Source organism: Halyomorpha halys, unplaced genomic scaffold (genome assembly GCF_000696795.3).
Source record: "Halyomorpha halys isolate HHAL.00 unplaced genomic scaffold, Hhal_1.1 Scaffold453.1, whole genome shotgun sequence".
Taxonomy (NCBI): Eukaryota; Metazoa; Arthropoda; class Insecta; order Hemiptera; family Pentatomidae; genus Halyomorpha; species Halyomorpha halys.
In genome coordinates, this window is record NW_027107553.1 from 783,129 (window position 1) to 806,549 (window position 23,421).

General features: G+C 31.6%; 1 protein-coding gene across 5 annotated transcripts in view; it reads right to left on the reverse strand.

The window, feature by feature from the left end:
- Positions 1 to 4,432: 4,432 nt before the first annotated feature.
- Dlg5 (Discs large 5) overlaps positions 4,433 to 23,421 on the reverse strand; it is a 31,232-nt gene continuing 12,243 nt past the window's right edge. For 4 of the 5 annotated variants that reach the window (XM_014424099.3, XM_014424098.3, XM_014424097.3 and 1 more), the window contains 14 exons: positions 22,012 to 22,237; positions 21,750 to 21,922; positions 20,883 to 21,103; positions 17,850 to 18,007; positions 17,528 to 17,704; positions 16,461 to 16,726; positions 15,363 to 15,537; positions 13,468 to 13,602; positions 12,557 to 12,681; positions 10,819 to 11,041; positions 10,201 to 10,421; positions 9,235 to 9,464; positions 7,583 to 7,802; positions 4,434 to 5,995 (listed from right to left, as the gene is read on the reverse strand). In XM_014424099.3, coding sequence (XP_014279585.1) covers positions 5,889 to 5,995; positions 7,583 to 7,802; positions 9,235 to 9,464; positions 10,201 to 10,421; positions 10,819 to 11,041; positions 12,557 to 12,681; positions 13,468 to 13,602; positions 15,363 to 15,537; positions 16,461 to 16,726; positions 17,528 to 17,704; positions 17,850 to 18,007; positions 20,883 to 21,103; positions 21,750 to 21,922; positions 22,012 to 22,237 — 2,657 coding nt within the window. In that variant the 3' untranslated portion in view covers positions 4,434 to 5,888. Of the gene's footprint in view, positions 5,996 to 7,582; positions 7,803 to 9,234; positions 9,465 to 10,200; positions 10,422 to 10,818; positions 11,042 to 12,556; positions 12,682 to 13,467; positions 13,603 to 15,362; positions 15,538 to 16,460; positions 16,727 to 17,527; positions 17,705 to 17,849; positions 18,008 to 20,882; positions 21,104 to 21,749; positions 21,923 to 22,011; positions 22,238 to 23,421 lie in introns of all 5 variants that reach the window. The other variant, XM_014424100.3, reaches the window with a different exon arrangement.

The window sequence follows — 23,421 nt, forward strand, 5'->3', positions numbered from 1 at the left end:
ACTATTGAGGGGAGAGCGTAGGACTCTACCCTTTCTCCCCTACCCTCCCAATGGCTACATACAATTTCATGAGATTCCTAGTGGATTCTTACTGAAGACATTGACAGTTTTAGCAGTGTTCGCTCCAGATATTTGTCATTTGGAGACAAAGGCCAAATTATTACCCTACAACCTGTACGGCATGATTCTTGAGCGGTTTCTCCAGTCAGAAGGCCTTCCACACCATACAGGACCTTGTGCTCGGGTCTCCTCCAGTAATGCCGATAAAGGAGGAGAAAGCTAACCGGAGACGACAGGCCTCTCCCAATGGCCTTATCCAGAGAATGTAGCCTTTTTTTAGTAATTATTTCTTAATGATTTTAATGTCTTCTTTTTTTTTTGTAATTGCTGGGCTATTAGGGATATTAGTATAAGTATTTAATAAGATGGTCTTTAGCTCAGGAGGGGGGATTGATTAATACGCGAATATTTATTGATGGTCACAATTATTTAGCATATAGTTTACATGTTTGTGTGTGCCCATAAAATACAGTGTAAATTATATATGAGTCCCTCTCTGATAAGAGTATTTTTATGTTCTTAAAATTCATATCTCAGTTCATAATCATGATATAACGGGGTTTTTCGATTTATTTCTTACTCCTCTAAAAGGTATAAATATTGTCTCTGAGTTCAAATTCATAAAATGTTTGCTGTTTCTAGTTTTAATAATGTAAACTCTTCTATTTTTCATTAATCTGGGTGTCCCCTCAATGTGACTTCGATCTTGTACAATAGTACGATCTTCGAGAACAAATATCAGTTATCATAAACGATCTAAAATTCGTCAGAAGTTAATATGTGTCACATAAATACTTGCGTCATACATTTTTTATTTTTTGGTCATATTCTATACGCGAAAGGGGTGGAAATATCGGAATGAAAATTCTATAATTGTTAGCTGTTATTATCTCTATTATCAAGGTAACCAAAGTTGACACTGAAACTTCCTCGGGGCCACAAAAGAGTATTCCTCGTAATAGAAACAAAAATCTGTTTTATTTCAGCCTACAACTAAGTTTCAATTCAGATGTTAAGGACAGAAATCCTGCCATTTTGGAAAAAATGTTCCCAAATTTATTATGTTTCGTGCACACATAACAATAATAAATCTATAGTTTCCCCATCTCTACAGTGTGAAGATAAATGATTATTTAATTATTTAAGCTAGATCAGCATCTAAATGTCTAGTTGACTTAAGTTATTTATTCCTGTTGTTATTAAGAACTTCATAATGCATCATTTCGTATTACACTGTTACACAAGTGCACTTAAGAGATTAAAAATTCATCTGTATCTTGGCATTTAAGTATGCGTTGAGTGTCTGGAACATATGGTAAGTACCTCACTCTTAGTACACATTAATATGGAACTCTGAAAATAGTAATGGAGTTCTTATACCAAGAGACGAAAACTAAGATAAAATTAAACATTCTATATACATATATATATAGATTGCGGTCAAAAAAATAACAAATAGTTTTTAACTATTTAATGTCCGACGTTTCGCCCCACTTTTCAGGGCTTCATCTGGGCTAAAAAGAAAAAAAAACACCTAAGAACATTACAACAATAACATACCGTAAGGTAAATTAAGCCTCTAAATTCAATTCCACTAAATCCGTTTTAACGCAATCCTCCCATCTACGTTTCGGTCTACCCCTCGGACGTTTACCCGTTGGTTTAGTGTTTATTACCATTTTAGGGATCCGCTCGTTACTAACCCCTACAACCTTAAGGGGCCTCTACATGTTGGCCAAGCCATGGCGAACTCGGACATGCACGAGCATGTGGATGGGTGGCTTGTACGAGTTGGCCTAAGCTCGTTGCCGATTCGTCGAGAGTTGGTTTTTGAACACAGATCAAAGAGGTTCGGGAGAGCGCTCGTGTAGCATCTCCACCATTGTTCTTTGTCTAGTAGCAACTGAGAGCTGTTAGGATGTTGTAGTTAATTTTTATAATAAGTTTTATATTTAATCTTATTTATTTATATTTAATTTGCTTTCATTTTCTTTTTTGTAATAAAAATAATATAATCCCAGTGCAATGGCTGAAACCACTTATACGTCCGCCATGCTTGCCTCTCTGAATAACACTGTCATGTGGATGGTCCGCTCTTTGTTTACCGAGCATTTGTACAAGCCTCCGATTCGTGGCGAGCGGCCAACATGTGGATCCGCCTTTATATGTCCATCTTATACGCCGCGATGCTATAAATTGAACTATATTTACGGTTGTAAGTCCCTTAATTCAGCGTTAAGTAATTGTCTAAATTCTCTCGTTAATTCATCCTTTTTCGGTCCGATTAGTTTTCGTAATGATTTATTTTCTAAAACCTTAAGGCGCTGTTCACCCCTTAGTGTAAGGGGCCACGTCTCAAGAACAGTGGGAAGGATGATAGTTTTGTAAATTCTAATTTTTATGTATTTCGATAGAAGGCGCGAGCTAAGCAGTTTCGAAATTGAAGAATAAAAAGTTTCCCGCCTTCAACCTAGCTTTTATTTCCTCATCAATTTCGTTTTTTCAAGTTACCGTAGAACCTAAATACTTAAACTTATCTACCTGTTCAAACGTATTTTCTCCTATATTTTTTTCACCGAAATTGCTCGCGTTTCTACAACTAACCATGTATTTTCATGTAATTAAATAATCGTAATTAATGAAATCAACAGAAGTTGCATTCTAATTTCAAGTGATTCAGGTAATTAAGGAAGCAACGCCTTAGCTATGCTAAGTTTTCTGTTCAAAACTATCAGCAGATAAGCTAGAAATAAGTAGGATGTCAACCAAACAGTAATTAGTTGTGTCGAATTGATAGGACGTTTTATCAAAAATGATCTTAAAAGAAAGTTCTAATAATGATTTCAACCATTATCATAAAAAATGATGGTAATTAATTATTTTTTCTTTATCTGGTGCTATGCGTGCATTACATAACTTTCATTTACTGTGAAAATTCGGACTTTAGGGTTTATCAAGTGAAAATAAGGAGTATCAACTTTTTTCCTGGCAAGAATATAATATTTTCACAATAGATAATGGAGCCTTGTACATATGAGTGCCATCAAGGCCTCAGAACCATTATTGATGCCTGGTCTTACAACTTTTTCATACATCATTATCTAGATCCTGTAAAACAGGGGCCTGTAATTCAGAATTTTTCTTTAGAGTATCCAATGAATAAAGCCATATTTTTTTAATGGAGCTAATATTAGTTACCTCTAGTGGGATAACCAGTCACTCTTGACTCAATCATGCAGGATATTCAAACACCTAGCTATAAGGGCAGAAACAAATCAGCAAATATGTAAATCAGGATTGCTCGGGAACAGCTTAGCAGATTTTCTTGCTGAGTTTAAGAAGTGGCTCTACACATGTGCCAAACCATGGCAAATTCACGCTTGTACTCATGGGGTTATTTGGATTGCCTGTTACAAGGCCTGAATATGTGACCTAGGCGTTAAGTGTTGGTTTGGAGACGTTTGGGCATGCAATTGTGTTGCATCCACACATTTGTGCTCAGTAAATATTGTTTTAGAACTGCTTACAGTTTAATATTTGTGCTTTCTGTGTTTTACTTAATTCAAGAATTTCGTTAACTTTCAAAATCAAAAATAAAAACTAGTTTAACATCATATATTTTTAAATTCTTGTAATATGGTGTAAATGTATTGCTTCAAATATTAATATCAATAAACTTCAGCAATTTATTTTTTATTTAAAACAGCACAAATATACATTTATTTGGACATAATAGGCCTGGGTAATTAAATTAACAAGTATCTGGTATAAATTATAGAACAAAAGTTGAATTTATAGCTTACCTCGTACCATTTCTACAAATTTTGATCATCTTCCACCTCCTTTACCAACATTTATGGTTCCTTTCATTTCGTATGTCATAACGAAAGTAGTGTGAATTGAAGGTAATAAGTAACATAAGTCCATCCTTGTGTGCCTCTCTGGGACACAAAAGTCTGTGGATACCACTGTTTGCTATTTTATTTGTTAACCAAGCATTAGTAGTTACTTCAGATTTGTAGCAAGTGGCAGACCTGTGGATCTGGCTTTGAATTTCATTCTTTTCCTGGAACAGACCTCTTTAGACAAAGTCTCCCATTGATTACTTATCATGAGCCCTGTTAAGCTAAAAATGCTTTTCCTGATATGGTCGCACAATAAAGAAGGAATCACAACTAAAACCTGTTGAAGCTCCAACTGACAGGCCTTCATACACTCAGAGTATTCTTCATGAAAGATTGAGATTTTAAACAATTTTTGAAGAATGAAATGAAGCAATAATGAAGAGAGTTTTCACTCAGAATGAAGAGCATGTCATGATTTCAAGGTGGTTTAATTTAGAAATAATAATTAAATACAAGGCTAGGTGTTTCAAAATTTTATTTCAATCACCATATTGTAATTATTGAAATAGACAGTTTTTTTTTTTAATGATTTTTTACAAGTAAATAATAGTAACCGAGAGCATAAAAAAAGAGAAAAACAAAGCAACAGACTAGACATATTCACACAAAAAAATACTCACATTCTCATACAAAAATAATACTCTTTAAATAAATCTTGTCCATTATTTGAAGGAGAGCACAAATTTATAGGCATTTATTCTATTACAATAATAATAATGAAAAATAATATAATATTTCATTAATTAAAGTCTTAATCACTCAAACTTACTAACACTAAAATATTATTTTAAAAACCTTAATGATAAAGATATGAATTATAAAATATCACATGTGCCATCATACAACAAATATATCGAGTGAAGTAATTAATATCAATTTCGAAAATGAATGTAACTGGGTTGAACCCTATAAATATATATTAAAAAAAAATGGAAGAAATTCCAACAGCCAATTTAACAGTTAACAGTTATTACAGACTTTGATTAGGAGTACATATTAACTATCGTTGCGACATTTAAATCATTGATTCAATATTTCACTTAAGTTCTATTAATTTCGTTTTTTTTTTGTTTTGTTTTTTGCATTACATCATTGCATTTATAACATCACAATTTAAACATTTATACAATATAAGATAAAACTTCAGACAATGGTATAAATCTGAATATAAATAATAACAAACATCTAAACAAACACAATTAAAACAGCTAACCATAATAATAATTATATAATATACATTTATAAGCCTTCTAAGTTTATAAGTTAAATACATCATGAGTAATAATATTACAGGCAGACCAACTACAATCATTATTTTAACTCCTTGGACTTATTCTGTTTAACTAAGACCTTAGATTGAATTAGGCATTGCCCAGTGCCCAATGGAGGCTACCTAATCCTAAATATTGTCGTATAATTACCCAAACTCTTCGTACATAGTTAAAGATAACAATAGTCAGAAAAAGTTATAACTACGTTGAAGGGAAGCACCTATGTATGTATATATATATAACAATAAAAAGGGCAAGTTACAATAATCACAGAAATGCTACTTCCTATCACTAAAGAAAATATTTAAACCACATAAAAATTAAAATATAAAAATACCAATTTAATCTTGTGTTAACTAACAGTGTAACTGATATGTCAAATGATAAAAAATTTACAAAAATGCGTATTGTTTAACATTTTAAGAACTCATAGAAAAAATTGGTGATTACGGGACTTTGTATTACATGTTTTTAACTATAAAGGGATTGAAAAATTAATTCATATTTAGATTTTTAAAGCTTTATGCAAGTTAATTAAATCAAACTTTGGTTTCACCATATCATTGGTAATAATTGTACAGCGACCGTGCGGTACAATCTTAGTATTAGCAAATAAATATTAGCTTTATCTCCTCAGTTCTTGTAAGAAGTTTTAAAGATTACTCGGTACCCATAAAGTTTTGTTCTGTTCGACATCTACAGCTGCTTTGATTTGCGTACACATGTACGCAATGTTGACACCTGCAGCTGGTATTATTGCTGAAACAAATTGAAACAGTTAAAACAAAAACATTTTTAATTCGATAAAATAATTGTACTGTGGATTCTCAATTATCTGAAATGATTAGAAACTATCAAGAGCAGGCCCATTTTACCCATGTCATTAGTTGTACAAAATAATTATGTTATATAAGAAGATAGTCAGGGTTGCAGTCAAAAGTGAAACAAAAATAGTTGTAAACTATTTTTGTTTCACTTTTGACTCCAACCCTGACTATCTTCTTATATATCAATTTTTACGGTCAACTATATATACTTATATAAAATAATTATGTGTTCAGACATACTCAATTCCAGACAACTTTATTAAGTAATTTCAAAATTAATTTAAAGTTTATTATAACATTACACAGAAAATTAATAATTTAAATCTTCAATAGTTATTTATAGTTCCTTAAGGCATAATTTACTACTCTAAAATTTAATTTACAAACATTTGAAGATCAACCCCAGGACTAAATACAATTTTTTTTAAATATCTTTATTAAAATTTACAACTGTACATTATATAATACATTCAGTAAATTTGATCTTAGTTAAAATGGAGTGTTACAGGCGTGTAGAGCAACTACCCATTGGTAGCACTCTAATGGGATTTTAAATTAGCTGGTCTCGTGGCCATCTTTTTTTCAGGCACCTCGGAGGATTGTCAGGAATGGAAGAGGATGCAAGGTTAGAAATTAGGGAGTTTGAGTGGTTAGGGAGTGTATAATTGAAGGAGTGATATCTGGTTCGGGCTAGATCGGTTACATATGGAACATTAAGATCTTTTTTGTATGATTTAATTTGTGACAAAGTAAAGAGCATTGAGGATTTTGGATTGTAAGAATTGAATACGAGAGGAATTCGAAGGTTTAGTGGAGCCCCAAAGCTCAACTCCATATGTTCAGATTGACCTTATTACAGTCATGTAGATCAGTCTTTTGTAATGTGTTGGAAGTTTAGACCATCTGTCAAGTAAGTGTTGTAATAGTCGAAATTGACGTGGAGTTTCCTGTCTTTTCAGTCTTGTGTGAGGATTCCAGGTTAATCGTTTGTCCAAATGTAGTCCAAAGTAGCGGATCTGTTCGACAAGGGGTAAGAGTAACATTATTAAATAAAACTGTAGGGCAGTCGGTAGGTTTGTGCCGAAGGGTAAAGGTGATTTGATGGAATTTATCTTAATCCTCCCATTACGACACCACTCTTCGAGGGCTGTGATATGGGATTGGAGAGTTTAGGATACAATTAATGGGTTATCATTAACTGCGAGCACACATGTGTCATCGGCATACGTGGTGAGGATAGTGTTAGGATTGGTTGGAATGTCAGCTGTATAGACAGTGTAGAGGATGAGACCAAGGATACTACCTTAAGGAACAAATACCATTAAAATCGTAATTTTTAAATTATGTATGTTGTGTATTAACTACTATGTTTTTCCCCTCTTTAATTTTTTTTTACTCCTTACAAAGACTCATTACAGTAAAAGATAACATACCCTATGCCAAAATGATATATTACATAAAGATATTATATATAACTTATTATTAATTCAACAGTAATTTTGAATTAATCAAAACTTACCTGATATATAATGCTTATACTCAGACTCCAGCTTCAGGGAATGTTCGTACATTTCTTTGGCTGCTTTAGCTGTCACCTTGTCAGAGGAATACCGAGTATCCTTGACTTCTTTTATCTGCTTTGCAGATTTGAATTTTATTAGTAGAACAATCGGATAGATCTTATGCTTGTGAAGTCTTTCAACTGAAGCCAATCCAACTTCAATTACACAGTGGATCTTCTGTTAAAAAAGATTATTCAATAGATTAGAACTAAAAAAAATACTTAAAATATAAAAACACTAAAGCTAATAGATAGTACAAATGTACATTGAAAAAATTATAAGTGAATAATTTAAATAATCACATAATAAAGAAAAATGTGATTATTTTATATTACTATAAGTTCTTATTAGAAATATTATCAACTAATACACTAAAGCTAATATTATCTGATACTCTCAAAGGAGAAACACTATTTTTAGTTCAATAATTGTTTAACATACCATTATATAGGACCACATCAACGGATCCCCAACAATGTATAATGGCACTGCTTTATGTAATATTTATACACAGACTTTGTGTGTTTGAGAACATAGAACAAAGTATGCAATGTGAAAATTAATAATGACAGTAAAGTTTTTTGTTTTGGTTTACTAACCATGTAATTTTCTTTTACTGTTTCACTTTTCGAGAATTTAGAAATTCAAAATCTACAATTTCCATGATCTATCATTGATAATGATTCCTATGATGAGAAAATATCCCTCAGTACCGGATATGAGAAGATAAAAGAAAGTCTTCCTCATTTACATATATACATAGTCTGTTCATTAAGCTTCAAACCTGATTTTTTTCTTAATAGATTGAATGATTCAAGAGGCCTAGGCCTATAAAGAAGAAGCCAAGCCGTGTACTATGATTTTCATGTGGCATGGAGGTTCAAAGATGGTTGGGAGGACGTTGACCATGCTGGGAGATTTTCAACGAGGCGAAATGATGAAAATTTAGGGAAAGTGCATGAACTTTTAAAACACTGGCCATCATCTCACAATTAGATTAATTGCCATTTGAAGGATTAAGTCCACCCAGAGATCAAAGATTATTGAATTTTTCACCATGACGATGCACCCTTTCATATGTCACTCGCCTACACCAAAGTTTTAGCCAAATTCAACACAGTTATTTTGCTACAGCCACCCTACAGCCTCAACCTAGCTCCCAGTGACTTCTTTTTGTTTCCCTGGATCAAGAAATACCTGAGAGGTAAGATTTGACTCAATTCCAGCAGTCCAAACTGCTTCAATGAGGTTCCTTAAAGGTCTTTCCCTCGAAGAGTTCCAGGGAGCCTATGAACAATGAAAAACCATTGGCAACAGCGTGTCGATGCCAGAGGGTCTTATATTGAAGATTTTTAGAACTGAATAAAAATGTTCAATAAATATTTGATTATGAAACTAATCTTGAAACTTGATGATCAGACCATGTACATGCCCACTTGGCAAATTCCACAAGATACTTAATTATTCCTCATTATTCTATTTTAAATAGAAAAATCATTCTGTGCACATGCCCGCCAGTTTGAGGACAGTCAAACTTCATATTAGAACGATCTTTTCTACTTATCTAAATACTTCTTTTTATCCCAATAACTGAAATATATAGACTTACCTTATCACACATATCCTTCACTGCTGAAACAGATGTACATTCAAAGTAGGTCCCTTTTTTTCTGTAATCTACAAAAATATTGTCAGAAATTCCTTTCTCCATCACAGACTGTGAGCAGTGCATAACTTCAGGAACACACCGAGCAAATTTATCAGGAAAATCTTGGATTAATTTTTCTGTTACACATTCAGAGAGTGGACCAACAACCAATACAGGTCTTAACGCAGGATCTGAAAAGAGTAATGCTCGGTTAAATAAAGAGAAAGAATTTTTTTTTTTTTTTAAATGAAATGTCAATTTAAAATGATAGTTTTTATGTAGAATCAAATACTACATACATAACTTATTTATGTGAACATACATTATGTGTGAACTTAATACATAACTTATTTATGTGAACTTTTTTAATTTCTTTTATTTTATATCATTTCAAATGTTATAAGATTTATAATAAGTTTATAAAGATTTTAAATTCATAAAAATAAGAAAAACCTGAACCACAACAACCAATAAAGGACTTTGTGTTCAGTATTTGGTATGCCATGGTTATGCATGAAGGCCCTTTGGTTAGACTCACACAAAAACACTACTTCTTCCCTAATTAAAGAGATACTTTATAGAAACAGAGTGTGCCCCAATATTGTCTTCTGACCTCAGGGTCAATCCATAGCTGATGTAACAGAATAAATAATTATTTATACAGCCAGTTTCAAACCTAGGCTATGGAAATAGGAGCATAGCACCTTATCGTTTAAACTTAGGTTCATTTTTATTCATATAAATATTTTTAAAAAATACTGGACACTAACCAAACTAAAGCATTGATACAGACTGATCCATTTCAAACATCAGTTTAAAATGTATTATAAAATAAATATTTTATAACCTACATAAAATACTGAGATCAAATTATTAAATCTATACTATTAAAAGTTGAAATTTAAATGATTAGTTTTAACTACATACAATTCAATTTGACAACTCTTTGGTAACTGGCAAGGGAAGTTTCCTCATTGAGTGTCCCACTGTCGCTGTACCAGCCGAGGCTGATGTTAGAGAAGGAAGCTAATTCTTTAGAGTCGGATCGTTGGTGCTTTTTACGACGAAAAAATGACCTTCTTATTGCTCTTCTCGATTCACCCTCTAAGTCTCCCAAGCTCCGTCTTACCACCATCTCTTCTTCAACTCTACATACAAAAATTATGATTTAATATCTAATTTCAAATATTTGAGATTTTCTTTGTCTCTAAAATTACAAACATTGATTCCAAATGATAATAAATAAATGGGATTTCACATCCTCAATGTAAACTAGCTAATTCACCACCAGTTTTACTTTTATGATGTTGAATATTTGCTTTACATGCATATAAAGGTCCAACTACCACCATTTCCATGATTATGGTGCTACCATCAACAAATAATACTTTTCTCTATCTTAAATAATTGAGGAAGTAAAATAAATATAATAAAAGTTAAAATATTATAGTGTATTGACAAAATTGTAAGATTAACTCAATGACTATCACAAAGTAACATTTATTACTAATAAAAGCTTATTGAATATAATCAAGGGATACGTACTTGAATTTGCTTGGAATAATGCCACACTGGTTCCTGATGCCCTCATCATCAAGAAGCCATGCCCTCCAGCTACCTGGAACTCCATTGAACATGGTATTGTCTACAAAGAGGATATCATCTTTATGAAATCGTAACTGCAATGTGTCACCAACATCTCCAACTCGATCAAATAATGCTCTAATGTAGAAACTGTCTCCTGGTTTATCCTTTATTTCGTTGTAACCTATAATATAAATAAATCCATCATCAATTTTCAATAATGAAAAAAAAATCTCTTAAAAGGGACTAAACATATTAATTCAACAGCCAACAATAGAGATGTATAATGGTCAGAAAAGGTAATACCTTATTACCTTCTTCTTTGTCTTCTTGACCAACTATAAAAAAACTTAATATTTAAGAAAACCAACCACTACTGGTGATTATATGAGAATATCAATATGTTTATGTTCATAACTAAAGGATAATTACATCTTTATTTCAATTTATGCCAAATTTTAATTATGAAATTAAAAGGGATAAATAATTCTATTAAATTAAAAAAATTAATTACTCATATATTAAATTTATTGAACTTTATGCTGTGATTATTCATGTTACAAAACAGACCTCAGTACCAACTTCATCAGTAAAATTCGTCCTTTTGTAAACAATTTAAGATTTGAAAATATAATTATAAAGAAACTAGTGAATGATATAAAATAAATCTTATAGCTCAGTGTAAATTAATGATACCAGAAACTGATTATGGCACTAAAGCTAGATAAAACCAGTTTCGATTTAGAGATTATTATGCAGATTGAGTTTCTGGTTGTGGTTCTTGAGGACATTCATGTCTTCAGCTGTCATATTTTGTTCTGGAACCACATCCCATTGCATTCGATTATTATATTTTCAATTTTGCTTCAGCAATCCTGGCTTCGGGTAGTTTTTTTTATTTGTTCAGCAATGCTTTCCACGAAATAATCAACGCTATCTCAACGTTTCTGACCACTTTTCAGTGAATATCGACTCAAAATAAAAGCTAATTAAATTAACTCAACTGTTTTATATATAATTGAGCACATAAAACAAATATTTCACGAAGTAAGAGACAATAAAAGAAGAAAAAAAAGGAAAGTAGTAAATGCTTGAAGAGCTGCACCTTGGAAAGTAATGGTTTTTAAAAACAAACTATATAAGTGACAAATGATGATTTTGGTTATCATTTAATTGTTAGAATATTAAAAAAAAAAAGTATTTTTGACCTGTGTCGTCTTAAAAATACTACTTTATAACCACTAGGCTTGGTCCATAAATCCATGATGATCAATTTATTGAAGAGTTGGGCCAAATAATGGTCAATGTAGATTTTTTATTAAATTTACAGAACATCAATAATAGTTGATCAATAATTAGGATAATAAATGTTTTCACTTGAAAGAAATATAGGCCAATATTCCAATTAAACCTCATCTGTTAATTTCTCGATGAGTTTACATTATGAACCTGCAATGGAAGCTACATATATTGTTATTCAATTTCCCAATAACATGGACTATTTGGTTAAACTTTTCAGTTATAATTACATCCTGAGATGAAATTCTTTAAATGGAGCTTTTTAATAAAATAACATTCAAATACATATTACAAAAGACTTGTCTAATAGTTAATCAAGAACAAAATTCCTGAGCTATAATAGTTTAATTTTAATGATCCAAAAATATTCAAATACATAAATAATAACAAAAATACTTACGGTCAATGCAATATTGAGCTAGGACAGTCACTTTATCAGCTGGTTTAGCAAGTTCATATGCAGCTTCCTCAGCTGTAGCCTGTCGGAGATCTGTACCATTATATTCCAAGATTCTGTCTCCAGTCCTAAAAAACAGTATTTTTTACATCAAATAGGTAAAATGTTTATTAGAACATACACAAAATTAAAAACAAAAATATTGTTCTTAGTATTTTCATCACACATATGATGATAAAAACAAATTTTTAAATCATCAAATTCAAATAACAAAGTTTTAAACGATCACATTATTTGATATCATCACTGCAAATGTTAAGTATCCAATATGAAAAAAAGTATTTTAAAATTTTTTTATTATATCAGTTGCTATTGAGAGGGGTAATGGCTGGATTTTAAAAGTGTGAGAAATATGCCTTCTTGATTGTATTAATTAAAAGCATATTAAAAAGATGTTTTTGTTTTTTTCACATTCAATAATTTAAAATTATACTGATGTTATCATTAGCAATGTTAGAGGACAATAGGAGTGTCGAACAGGCCAGGCATGGATAGAGATACATGATCTCATAAATAGTGTTGTTCTCAACCTCCTCATTTATAATCAGATTGATGTCTAGAACTCACTTCATAATTGAGTGGATCAAGAAAGTCTCTGTCCCATTTCAGTTTTAACCCAGACTAATTCTAGAAAAAAAATTAATGAGCTATGCCAGGATTTAAATTGGAAATATTGAGATTTCAACTCGTAGAACTTGGTTCAATATTAAAACAAATATCAATATCCTTTTCTTTCTTTTTGTAAATTAAATATAAATGATCGTAATAAGAAATAAATAGTAACTTTTTTTTTTTACTTGGAAGAAAGCCATTTAAAGTTAAAGTAATAAGAAAAAAAAAGCAATTCAACATACCTCAGTCCAGCATTGTAAGCTAAAGAACCATTTTGAACACTGTGAACATATATTCCGACAGCATTGCCTCCAACAAGACTAATTCCAAGATTGCTGCATTTATGTGTTTCAATTTGTAAGTATCGAGGATCATCACTGCGAATTCATATCATAAAATATAAAATATTAACATTAATCCATTTAATAATAAATATTTTATATTATTTAATACCCATTCTATATTTAATGTCAATCAAGACATGTACTAACTCAAGGAAGCAATATTATAACATAAATTAAAATGTTTTTAGAGCTGAGTTCAAATAATAACTTTGATTTCTTTTAAAGAATTAAAAAAAAAACTCAGTTCTTCAAGAGAATAATATATAAAATTGAGTTAAAAAAACTTTTAAAATGGATTATACGAAATCAAGCAGAGGTTAAAGAGATAATAGATCAATGAAGAGCATCTTAACACATAAACTGCGGGGGGCTTATTTTTTATACATTGATGTATATATAATTTTATATTGCATTCTATTTGTATATAATGATTTTTTTTTCAATTATTGTATTACATAGGGGGCGATGGTAGAAGCGTGGCAACGAGCCTGTCTACCAACCCAAAGGTGGTGAGTTCGAGCCCCAGCCCCACCCGAGTTTTTTTTTTTTTTTCAAGCATAAAATTATACAAAACTCACTCACAGCCTTCTCCCACCTCCCCTCCCCCGAGCATTTGTGAGGCCTGTTAGCCTATGGGTGGCACTCACAAAAACAGGCGTGGAAGTGATGAACCCACCCTATGAACAAACCACGTCAGCAAATGGGCAATGTATTCCTTAGTAAATACATCACGCGAGGCCATGGACCTCCACGGTCTGTCTTAGGCCAATCGAAGATATTGTGTGCTTCTTTTCAGACTAAATCCATACGATATTATTTTCTACCTCGATACTATTTATCTATAAGGTTACAATTTGCTCTCAGAACAATACTGCATCTTAATTGGCAACCTTTCTTTTTAATGTTTATTTATTTATTTTTTAACCAATATATTTAAGTTTTATTAGTAAATTTCCAATTTTTAGTAAAAAAATTTCTAATTTTGAATTTTCACATAAATATCTGTTGAAATTAAAAATGACACCATGAATATGAATTGATAGTGCCATAAATGTTGTAGAGAGGAGATTTGACTAACTAGACTGAGAATAGGGCACACAAGACTAGACTAAGAATAGAGCACAAAACAATTCCTATCACATCACAAAACAAATGCCTAAAAAATGTCATTACTGTAATAACAATATAGCAATTAGTCACTTCTTTCAGCAATGCCCATACTTAACATCACACCTTAATAGTTTTGGACTTGTGCTTTATACATTAACAATCCTTAAAGATAATAATAGAACCATAGAATCAGTATTAAAATTTTTAAGATCACACAATATACTTGCAGAAATATGATAGGAAATATACAGATTTAACAAAAATAAACAATAAACTATATATTACCAGGAAGAAATAAACAGGAATATTTATTACATAGATAAGAAATATAGCCGTTAAACAAGAAAGAACAAATGAACGAACAAAAGAAATTGATAGTTTAAAAACAAATTAAGTTGTTATAAGGGATCTTTTTCATGATAGGGTCTTAAATCTGGTATTAAAACATATAATCAATAATTTTGAAATAACTAAATAAACAACTAAATTAACTAACTTGTAAGAACTTATCATACAATTAAGTAAAGATATAACTTAACATACTAATTTTTTATCTTATATCAGAAGTACTAAAATGGAGAAGTAAGAAAAATATATTTAAAAGCATTACCACAACCCATTAGAGGAGTTGAAACAATGAATTTTGAGATAAAAGAAGAAAGAAAGCCATTTGGAATATTTACTGTGATAACCACCTCGGTGACGAAGATTGGTGGCTTAAACTAGATACCGCTTGGGCCAGCTGGGCAGGGAGGGATTTTCTGTTAGCTCGAGGGCTGTTGCATGGAGTGGGTGATCCTGAACGCGTCTTACTACCACCACTGCTTGAACTACCGGTCGTCTCGGTCTCATGATATTCTGAAAAAAAACAATTCACCAATACAAAATAAAAAAATTAACTTATAAATTGAATTTAAAATTTAAAAAAGTTTAACAACCTTAAAACAGGTCAATGTTGAGAAAACATTGATTGAAAATAGACTTAAAATAATGATGACGCAATAAAATAAATTTGATTTTATCAAAGGAAATGGTGAATATATATATTCATCTCTAGTTGCACTGCTTATAAAAATTTTAATTACTATAAAATCAATAATGACCAATTATTTACATAGAAATATGGATAAGGAAAATTGACAATATATGGGTACAGTCATTACAAATATAAGCACAACATCTGACGATAAGAGAAACACCATAAAATTTCAATGGGGGGGAGGTGTTAACCTTTAATAGCTAACTTGTGAACGCTGCTATTCCTAATTTCTAATGTAATAAAAAAATACCAATTATTTACAAATAAAAAACACTGGTGATTTTTAAAATATTTCGATATTCTTTTAGATCAAAAAATATATTCCTAAAAAAAATACCTAATTCGTAAATTTATTAAATTAATTAGGTACTTAGTTTTAGGACCATCAAAAATATGTTTCTGTGTTGAGTGTGATAGAGAATAATTTCCAGAATTATATTTTATAGGCTGGGTTACATGGTTCAAAATCCTGTCCTATACAATCTTTAGAAACAAAGAAAAAAAATAAAGATCATTGTAGGAACTCTAGTGGCAAGGAAAGAAACTAGGATATGTCTTAATATAACCACTACATAGTGCTACAGATAGAGCTGATAAATCAGGGCATAGACCAAAAGGAAATTTCAGCTAAACCAGTCTAGCATTTGAGGTCTTTTGAGCTCCAAGTTAACATATCACCTATGAAACTTGATGAATTAAGTATGAAACTTTAATTAATGGAAAATATAAAAAGCATAATTACTCTCTGGGCTATACTGGACAAGCATTGTGATTGAATTGCCACACTGGCGGAGAACAGAGGCAGCAAGCTGGTACGTAGCACTCCTCATATTGATACCACAAACCTCAAGAAGTTGATCACCGACCTGTAGGCCAACTTGGGAAGCCAGGGAGTTTTCGTTAACAGTGGATACAAAGACTCCTCCACTCTCTAGGCATGATATCTGAATGCCGAGAGGTTCAACAGATTTGTCGATATGGACTCGTCTTAACTCTCCAGGTGATGGTCTACAAAAAAAATATCATATTTATAATATTGGAATAAATAAACAGTTTGAGATAAATAGCAACAAAGCAATTAAGTCATTTTATTAACATAAGGGGTATTCATAATATTTAGTTTCACATCTTAAAGTGTATTAAATAGAAAAAAGTTGTGTTAAATGGAGAAATACTCCCTTCTTCTACCATGTTCAAACGATATAACTAAGAACACGGTTAAGTCTGTTAATATGTTTGCTAAATGGAGAATAATGTACACAACAGACCAGCTGAGCTACACATCACTTTGCCTGTCTTTTGATAAGTGAATAGCTTGTAGTTCAGGTTTAGTTTGTATTATTTTTTAGAGTCGTCCGTAGCTCAGGTCTTAGTAACCTGAGAATTATGGACAGCACCAGATCAAATCCGGCCTAGAGGGTGGACGGTGGACTTTTTCCATTTCATGGCGAACTTAGAATTAGAGTAGGTTGGTCAACTCTAGATCCGGGGGGGGGGGGGATGTATGTCAGGAATGACCAGGATATAAAAAATTAAAAAAAAAAAATGTTTGTGTTATTTTTGTTTTGGACATTTTCAAACTCTAATAAAATAATGAATAAAAATAATAATAAAGTAATAGGAAAAAAATAGGAGAGGAAAAAAGGAACAAATCATGTGAAAGAAAGATGAGTGATGAAGCTGTTAGAGATTTTAATATATTGTAAAGATTACGAAGTTATAAAACAAGTTGCCCAGAAAATTCACTTGGAGCACCTCTATAATTAACATATAACATGGAATAGATGAAATGAATAATTATTATCTTACTTGTGGGGCCAACAATAGTCAGGAAGAGAATTAGTCTTGTTTTGCCGAAGACCTGGACTTAAGACTTCAACATGAAAAGTAGGCATTGGACTCCCTCTCTCTGATGACTTCTCAATACTTCCTGAAGACATTTTACCACCACTACCTTTACTAGCCACGCTAGGGTTAGAAGGAATCCTGAAACACAAGATAAGTATGTGATGATAATGTGGAAATCAAGCTCAGAACGAACTGTTCTACCTTAATCAATTTCATATCGTATATTTTGACATTGATTATATTTAATCTAATGAACAATAAATTATAATACCATTCAACTCACCTAAATCTTGGATTTTCCTTTTTTCGAGGAAATGTCCCACCTTCATAATGCTGAAAACTGGGATGATCAGTCTCATCAGATGGATGCGAATGGGCTGAAGCTAAAGACCTTGTCTTATGGTAATGAGAATCCATGGACGGTGAGTGTGTATGAGGGTACTAAAACCGTAAATTTTAAGTTTAAGTAATACATAACAATGAAACAATAAACTGTGGCAATACCTCCAGGGAAAAAACTTCCCCTTCAGAAACACACTAAGAAAAAAATAAAATTCACACTTCGCAATAATTTAAAATAGATATTTATTCTACAAAGAATAATTTTAATTATTCGTTATTTGATCGCTCTAACTCCAAAATTCACATTCTCTACTCTAGTAAACATAAAAATCTGATGCAGTGCGTACATCACACAACTTCCACTTATCACACTACTTTGAGTTGAAATTAAATTTTATATTATTCATTGTAGCAATACTTTTCCATACTAATTTTTCAAATGAGCCCTTCCTTTGGCAGATTGATTAACTCCAATTTCGAGTTTTTAAAAAAGTAATTTCAAAAATACTTCTTATTAACATTTTCTTAACAGTTAGCTAAAATTAATGTTTTGCTCTTAACCATTTATTTAATGCTAAATTGTTATAGAATCAACATTGAAAATACTATGAATGATTTTATGAAGTTAATCGTCCTGTCAGCTGAAAGGCTTATATAAAAGTTAAGTGAAATTAAAATACTAATTATTTAATAACTATGGTGATATTTAACACCATAATATGATAACATTATTAGACAGGTGAAATGGAAATCCACTGCATATGCACTCACAACTTAGAACTCATGTTAAAACAGAACTCTTATTTATACTTTTTTCATCATGCTCCATAACCTTCTACGACTTTCATTGTTAAATATTATTTATTCTAAAATCTTTGGCTTTTCAATGATATATAATACATCTATATTACTGATCTTATTTCTAGAAATGTGTTTTCTAATGTGGAAAAAATTATTTTTCTTCTTATCCCCTGAAATTAATTAACAAATCCTTTCATGGTTTATATTTATCAATTTTCCATTACAAGTAAAAACGTGAGATTGTTAATTATTTCAATTAAACAAAATAAAGGTACTTTAGAAGAAGCTATTTTAAAAATTCAGCATTTAAGCCCAGTTTAACGATGTCATTAAAGATAATGCCTAGCTGATATTAAAAGACCATTTGATTGAACATTGATTTACTGAGTTTAATCTAGATTGTTAGAGCTGTTTTATTGAAATTGGAGGTTTTTCATGTTCATTATAATATTGTTTGAAGTTAGCCCCTTTATTTATACACGATCAAAATTTTGAAATTAACTAATACAATTTTTATTTTTATTAATAAAAAATTATTTGTAATTTTGTTTTTCATTACCGATTCAGCAATTGTTAATCAAGATGTTCTATGGTTACTATATATTTACTATACAATTACTTAATTAATAATAGGTTACAATATAATTACTATCTATTTACTTAAAGGTTAATATATTTACTACATATTAAGGCACCTAATCATATAGTCTTGAAATGATGAAATATCTCGAGCTGGTATGTCTTTTTAGATTGTTGATGTGATTGTGAGACATGCTGCATACATCTGATATTTATTGTTTACTGTTGTCATAATGCCTAAATTGGTGGAACGTTCATTGCTGAGTAGTTTACCAAAATTTTAGAGACTTGTATTTTGGAATCTTAAAATTATACCACAACTTTAGATTTTTAATTAACTTGATATACTGAATGATAGAGCCAAAATTGCGTGTGAAAGAAGTGACAATATTTCAACCCATAACATCCTAAATAATTACTTGAACTAAATGTTTAATCCTAAATCTTTGATTCCAAAATACTTTTTACAGGGTTATAAATATTTCTTAAATCATTTAACAATGGAGACATGCATTTTCATAAGAACACATAGCAAATATGTTGTTTTCATTCACTTTTTTGTCCATACTACACTCATAATCACACAATAGGTATAACATTTCATGTGGTGATTGCATTTAATTAGCAATAATACACAGCTGTAATTATTTTCTTATTTGTTCATTATTTTCTTTATAGTTAATTATTTTATTATTGTTCATGGGAATTCAATATATATATTTTTTTACTACACCCATAAGGGAACCCAAGTTTTTTAAGATTAAGAGACAAAGCAATTGCTAATTACATAAAAATGGATTCATAATATTTCTCAATAAAATAAAACTGAAGATATGAAGGGAAGGTGGTAGGAGGTATGGTCAGTGAAGAACAGAAATAAGTAGAATTGATTTTCTTAGTGCCAATGTTTCGGCCAGAATTTCTGACCTTCATCAGCATGTCCCGGTCTTTTGTCGATTTAATCACTGACCTAACCGATACTTGTTGTCGTATACAATCCACTTTTCCTCATACATGTTTATTCTTTGAAGAAAAGGTTTATTTTTTTGCCTAGTAAGTAGGTGAATGTGCGGATGGATAAAAGGCATGAAGGGGTAATGAGGGGAGCCATACAGCTGCGAGTGGATCCTGATGTTGCTGTCTGCACTTCTGCTCTTCCCTTTTTCTTAGCTCTTCTTTTTCCCTCACGGAGTAGTCGAGAATTTTTATTTACTGGATTTTTGTATGTAAATTATTTTATTTTTCTTCCCTCTTTCATAATTCACAAACTGCTTTTATCTTCTTATAATACTTACACTTTACATTTTCTTCCAATGCTACTAGTAAACCTACATTATCTGTCCTTTTTTTTTTCTATTCTGTACTTCCTTTTATTCATTATGATCATTTTCTTTATTTTTGTCCTTAGACCTGATGAAGGCCTGGAATTCATACCGAAACAATGGCACTAATAAACTAAGTCTTACTTATTTGTGTCCTTTACTCACCACACCCTCAATCATCTTCCCATATCCTATCCACAGTCAACAACTAACACATCATTATAAAATTGAAGATGATGAAAACAGAAACATAAATAAAACTTTGAGCTAACCTGAAGAGGGTTGTAGGAGGGTTCAAAACTGAAAGACCTGGTATCAGATGGTACATGGTAACTAGGGGGAGGTGAGTGGGGGTGAGTGTGTGGATGGATAAAAGGCGTGAAGGGGTAATGAGGGGAGCCATACAGCTGCGAGTGGATCCTGATGTGGCTGTCGCTCACTTCTGTTCTTCCCTTCTTCTTCATATAGTAGTCGAGTTCCTTCCCAAAGTTACCTAAAAATCAAAGGAGAAAGAGTTACATTACAGCTTAAAAATTAAATAAATTGTCTATATTCAGCCCACTTAATCAACAAATCCAACTTAAATAACCATACGACATATACAGGATTCATACTGAAGAGGAGCTCAGATAAATCTTTAAGAAAAGAAGAAATTTCATAATTTGAAATATTGATTATAAAATAATTTCCAAACTAAGACACCCAAAATAAAAATCTCATTAAATGAACAAGGGGGCGTGGTAGCCACGGGGTAAAGCTCGTGGCTACTAACTCCTAGGACCCGAGTTCGAATACGGTTGGGAAGAAAATAGTTTTCTGTTACACTGTAACCGTGAGTGAACTCCTGTGGGTTCTGGAGCCCTCCTGGTGTCCACCCAGCCACTTAAATTGGGTACCCTTAATTGGGTAAAAATCTGGTGGTCAAGCATGATTCTGACCAAATCACCTCCTTGCACAACTGTTGGCCTAGTAACAGTACTTCTCTACAAAGTACTAAATCCTAAACTCTAGAAAATAGAGATACATATTGGTACGTACCAAAGTAATAATTTTATTATACTCAGCCAGGTTGATAATTTCCCCCTTCCTCTAAGTTTTAAACAGAGTATATAAACAATATAAAAAGTTTAATGTATCACCTGACTTGACGGAAAAATCAATGGTGGTGTTGTTCCTCCGATTGGGCGGTTCACAACAAGGTGGTAAAGGATAATTGGGTGGGTTGGTAAGGAGAACAGAAAGTGGGAGACGTTCCTTATTCTTCCTCGGATGCAATATAGTACCAGTTCCTGCTTCAATTATAGGACCACCCCTGAAAAATTTTAAGAAACTATTAGTCATCAGCCACAATTTTGACATGGTAAGAAAATATAGTTAAAAATGACTGATGAAGTAGCACACCTAGCTTTAGGCCAGGTGCCTCCGTTCTTGTCATGGTATTTAGGTCTCCGTCGTACTGTTCCTCCACCTCTGGAGTGATAGCTATCTATGACACTATCCAACTCTGCGATAGCATCATCACGCTCTTGCTCAAATGTTACAGGGGAAGAATTTCTGTTCCTTTTCTTTTCTTCTGATTCTCTCACTTCTCTCACCCATTTAGAATCTCCATTAGCTCCACTCGATTCTACAGGGTTAAAATTACAGAAAAATAGAATTTACATAAATAAATAATTACTTTCCAGAAGATTTATAATAATCCACTACAATCAAGAGTGTAAATAATGGACAGAAAATGAAACAAAATAAGAGTGAAATTATTATTTTTTAAAAAAAAAAGTGGACTGAAATAAATCCAATGATGCTTCAATTGAGATATTTATGTGATTAGGTTTCAATGAATCACAATCCTTGAGTGTATTTAAGGGAATTAAATTTAAATTTCCTATTAAAATGATAACAATCATGAAGTGAATAATAATGGACATAAGTAACTTTCAAAAATTAACAACTAGACATAAAACTAGAAACAGCCAGAGAAAAAAAAGAATAATTAATTTATTTTATTACAACACTAGAAAAATACAATTTATGTAATAAAGGAAATCTCATAACAATTTACTGCTCATTAACATTATGTTTTAAGTGCATTCAGTTTTTTTAGCTCATTTTTTCTTAACTCCTAGGGCCCACTTGATGAAACGTCCGAACACATGTCAATTTTTTTAAACATAGAATTACTAAAACTGGTAAAATATTCAAATAGAACAGCACCTATCCAAAAAATTAGATTAAATTTGTAAATACTAATTTTATTATACCCACAAATTAACAATAAATTGTAATTACCATCATCACAGCCTTTGGATACTAGAAAATCTTTAATTTCTGACAAGACAAACAATGGGTCTTAATTAGGACAAAAAATTAATTTTTTCAACTATCAAAGTGATAGAAAAAAAATTTTTTTTTTCATTGGGGCGACAGACCATGGACGTACAAGGCCTCGCGCGATGTACTTAAGTAATACATCGCGCGTTTCCTGATGTGGTTTTCATAGGGTGGGTCCGTCACTCCCACGCCTATTTTTGTGAGTGCCACCCATTGGCTAACAGGCCTTACAAATGCCCGGGATAGTACTGCAGCCCATTGTGAGTGAGTATTGCATAATTTTTTGCTTGAATAAATCCTGGGTAGGGCCGGGGTCGAGATAGAAAAAATTATATTTCCAAAATTATAGTAAACTGTGAATACACATAACTGCAAAATGTTTAATATAGAACCTAATTCTAAGTGGCCCACGTTACTAAAGTTAGCAAAAAATAACTGAAAAATGAGCTTTAAAAATTTGATTCAAAAGTGGTGAAAACA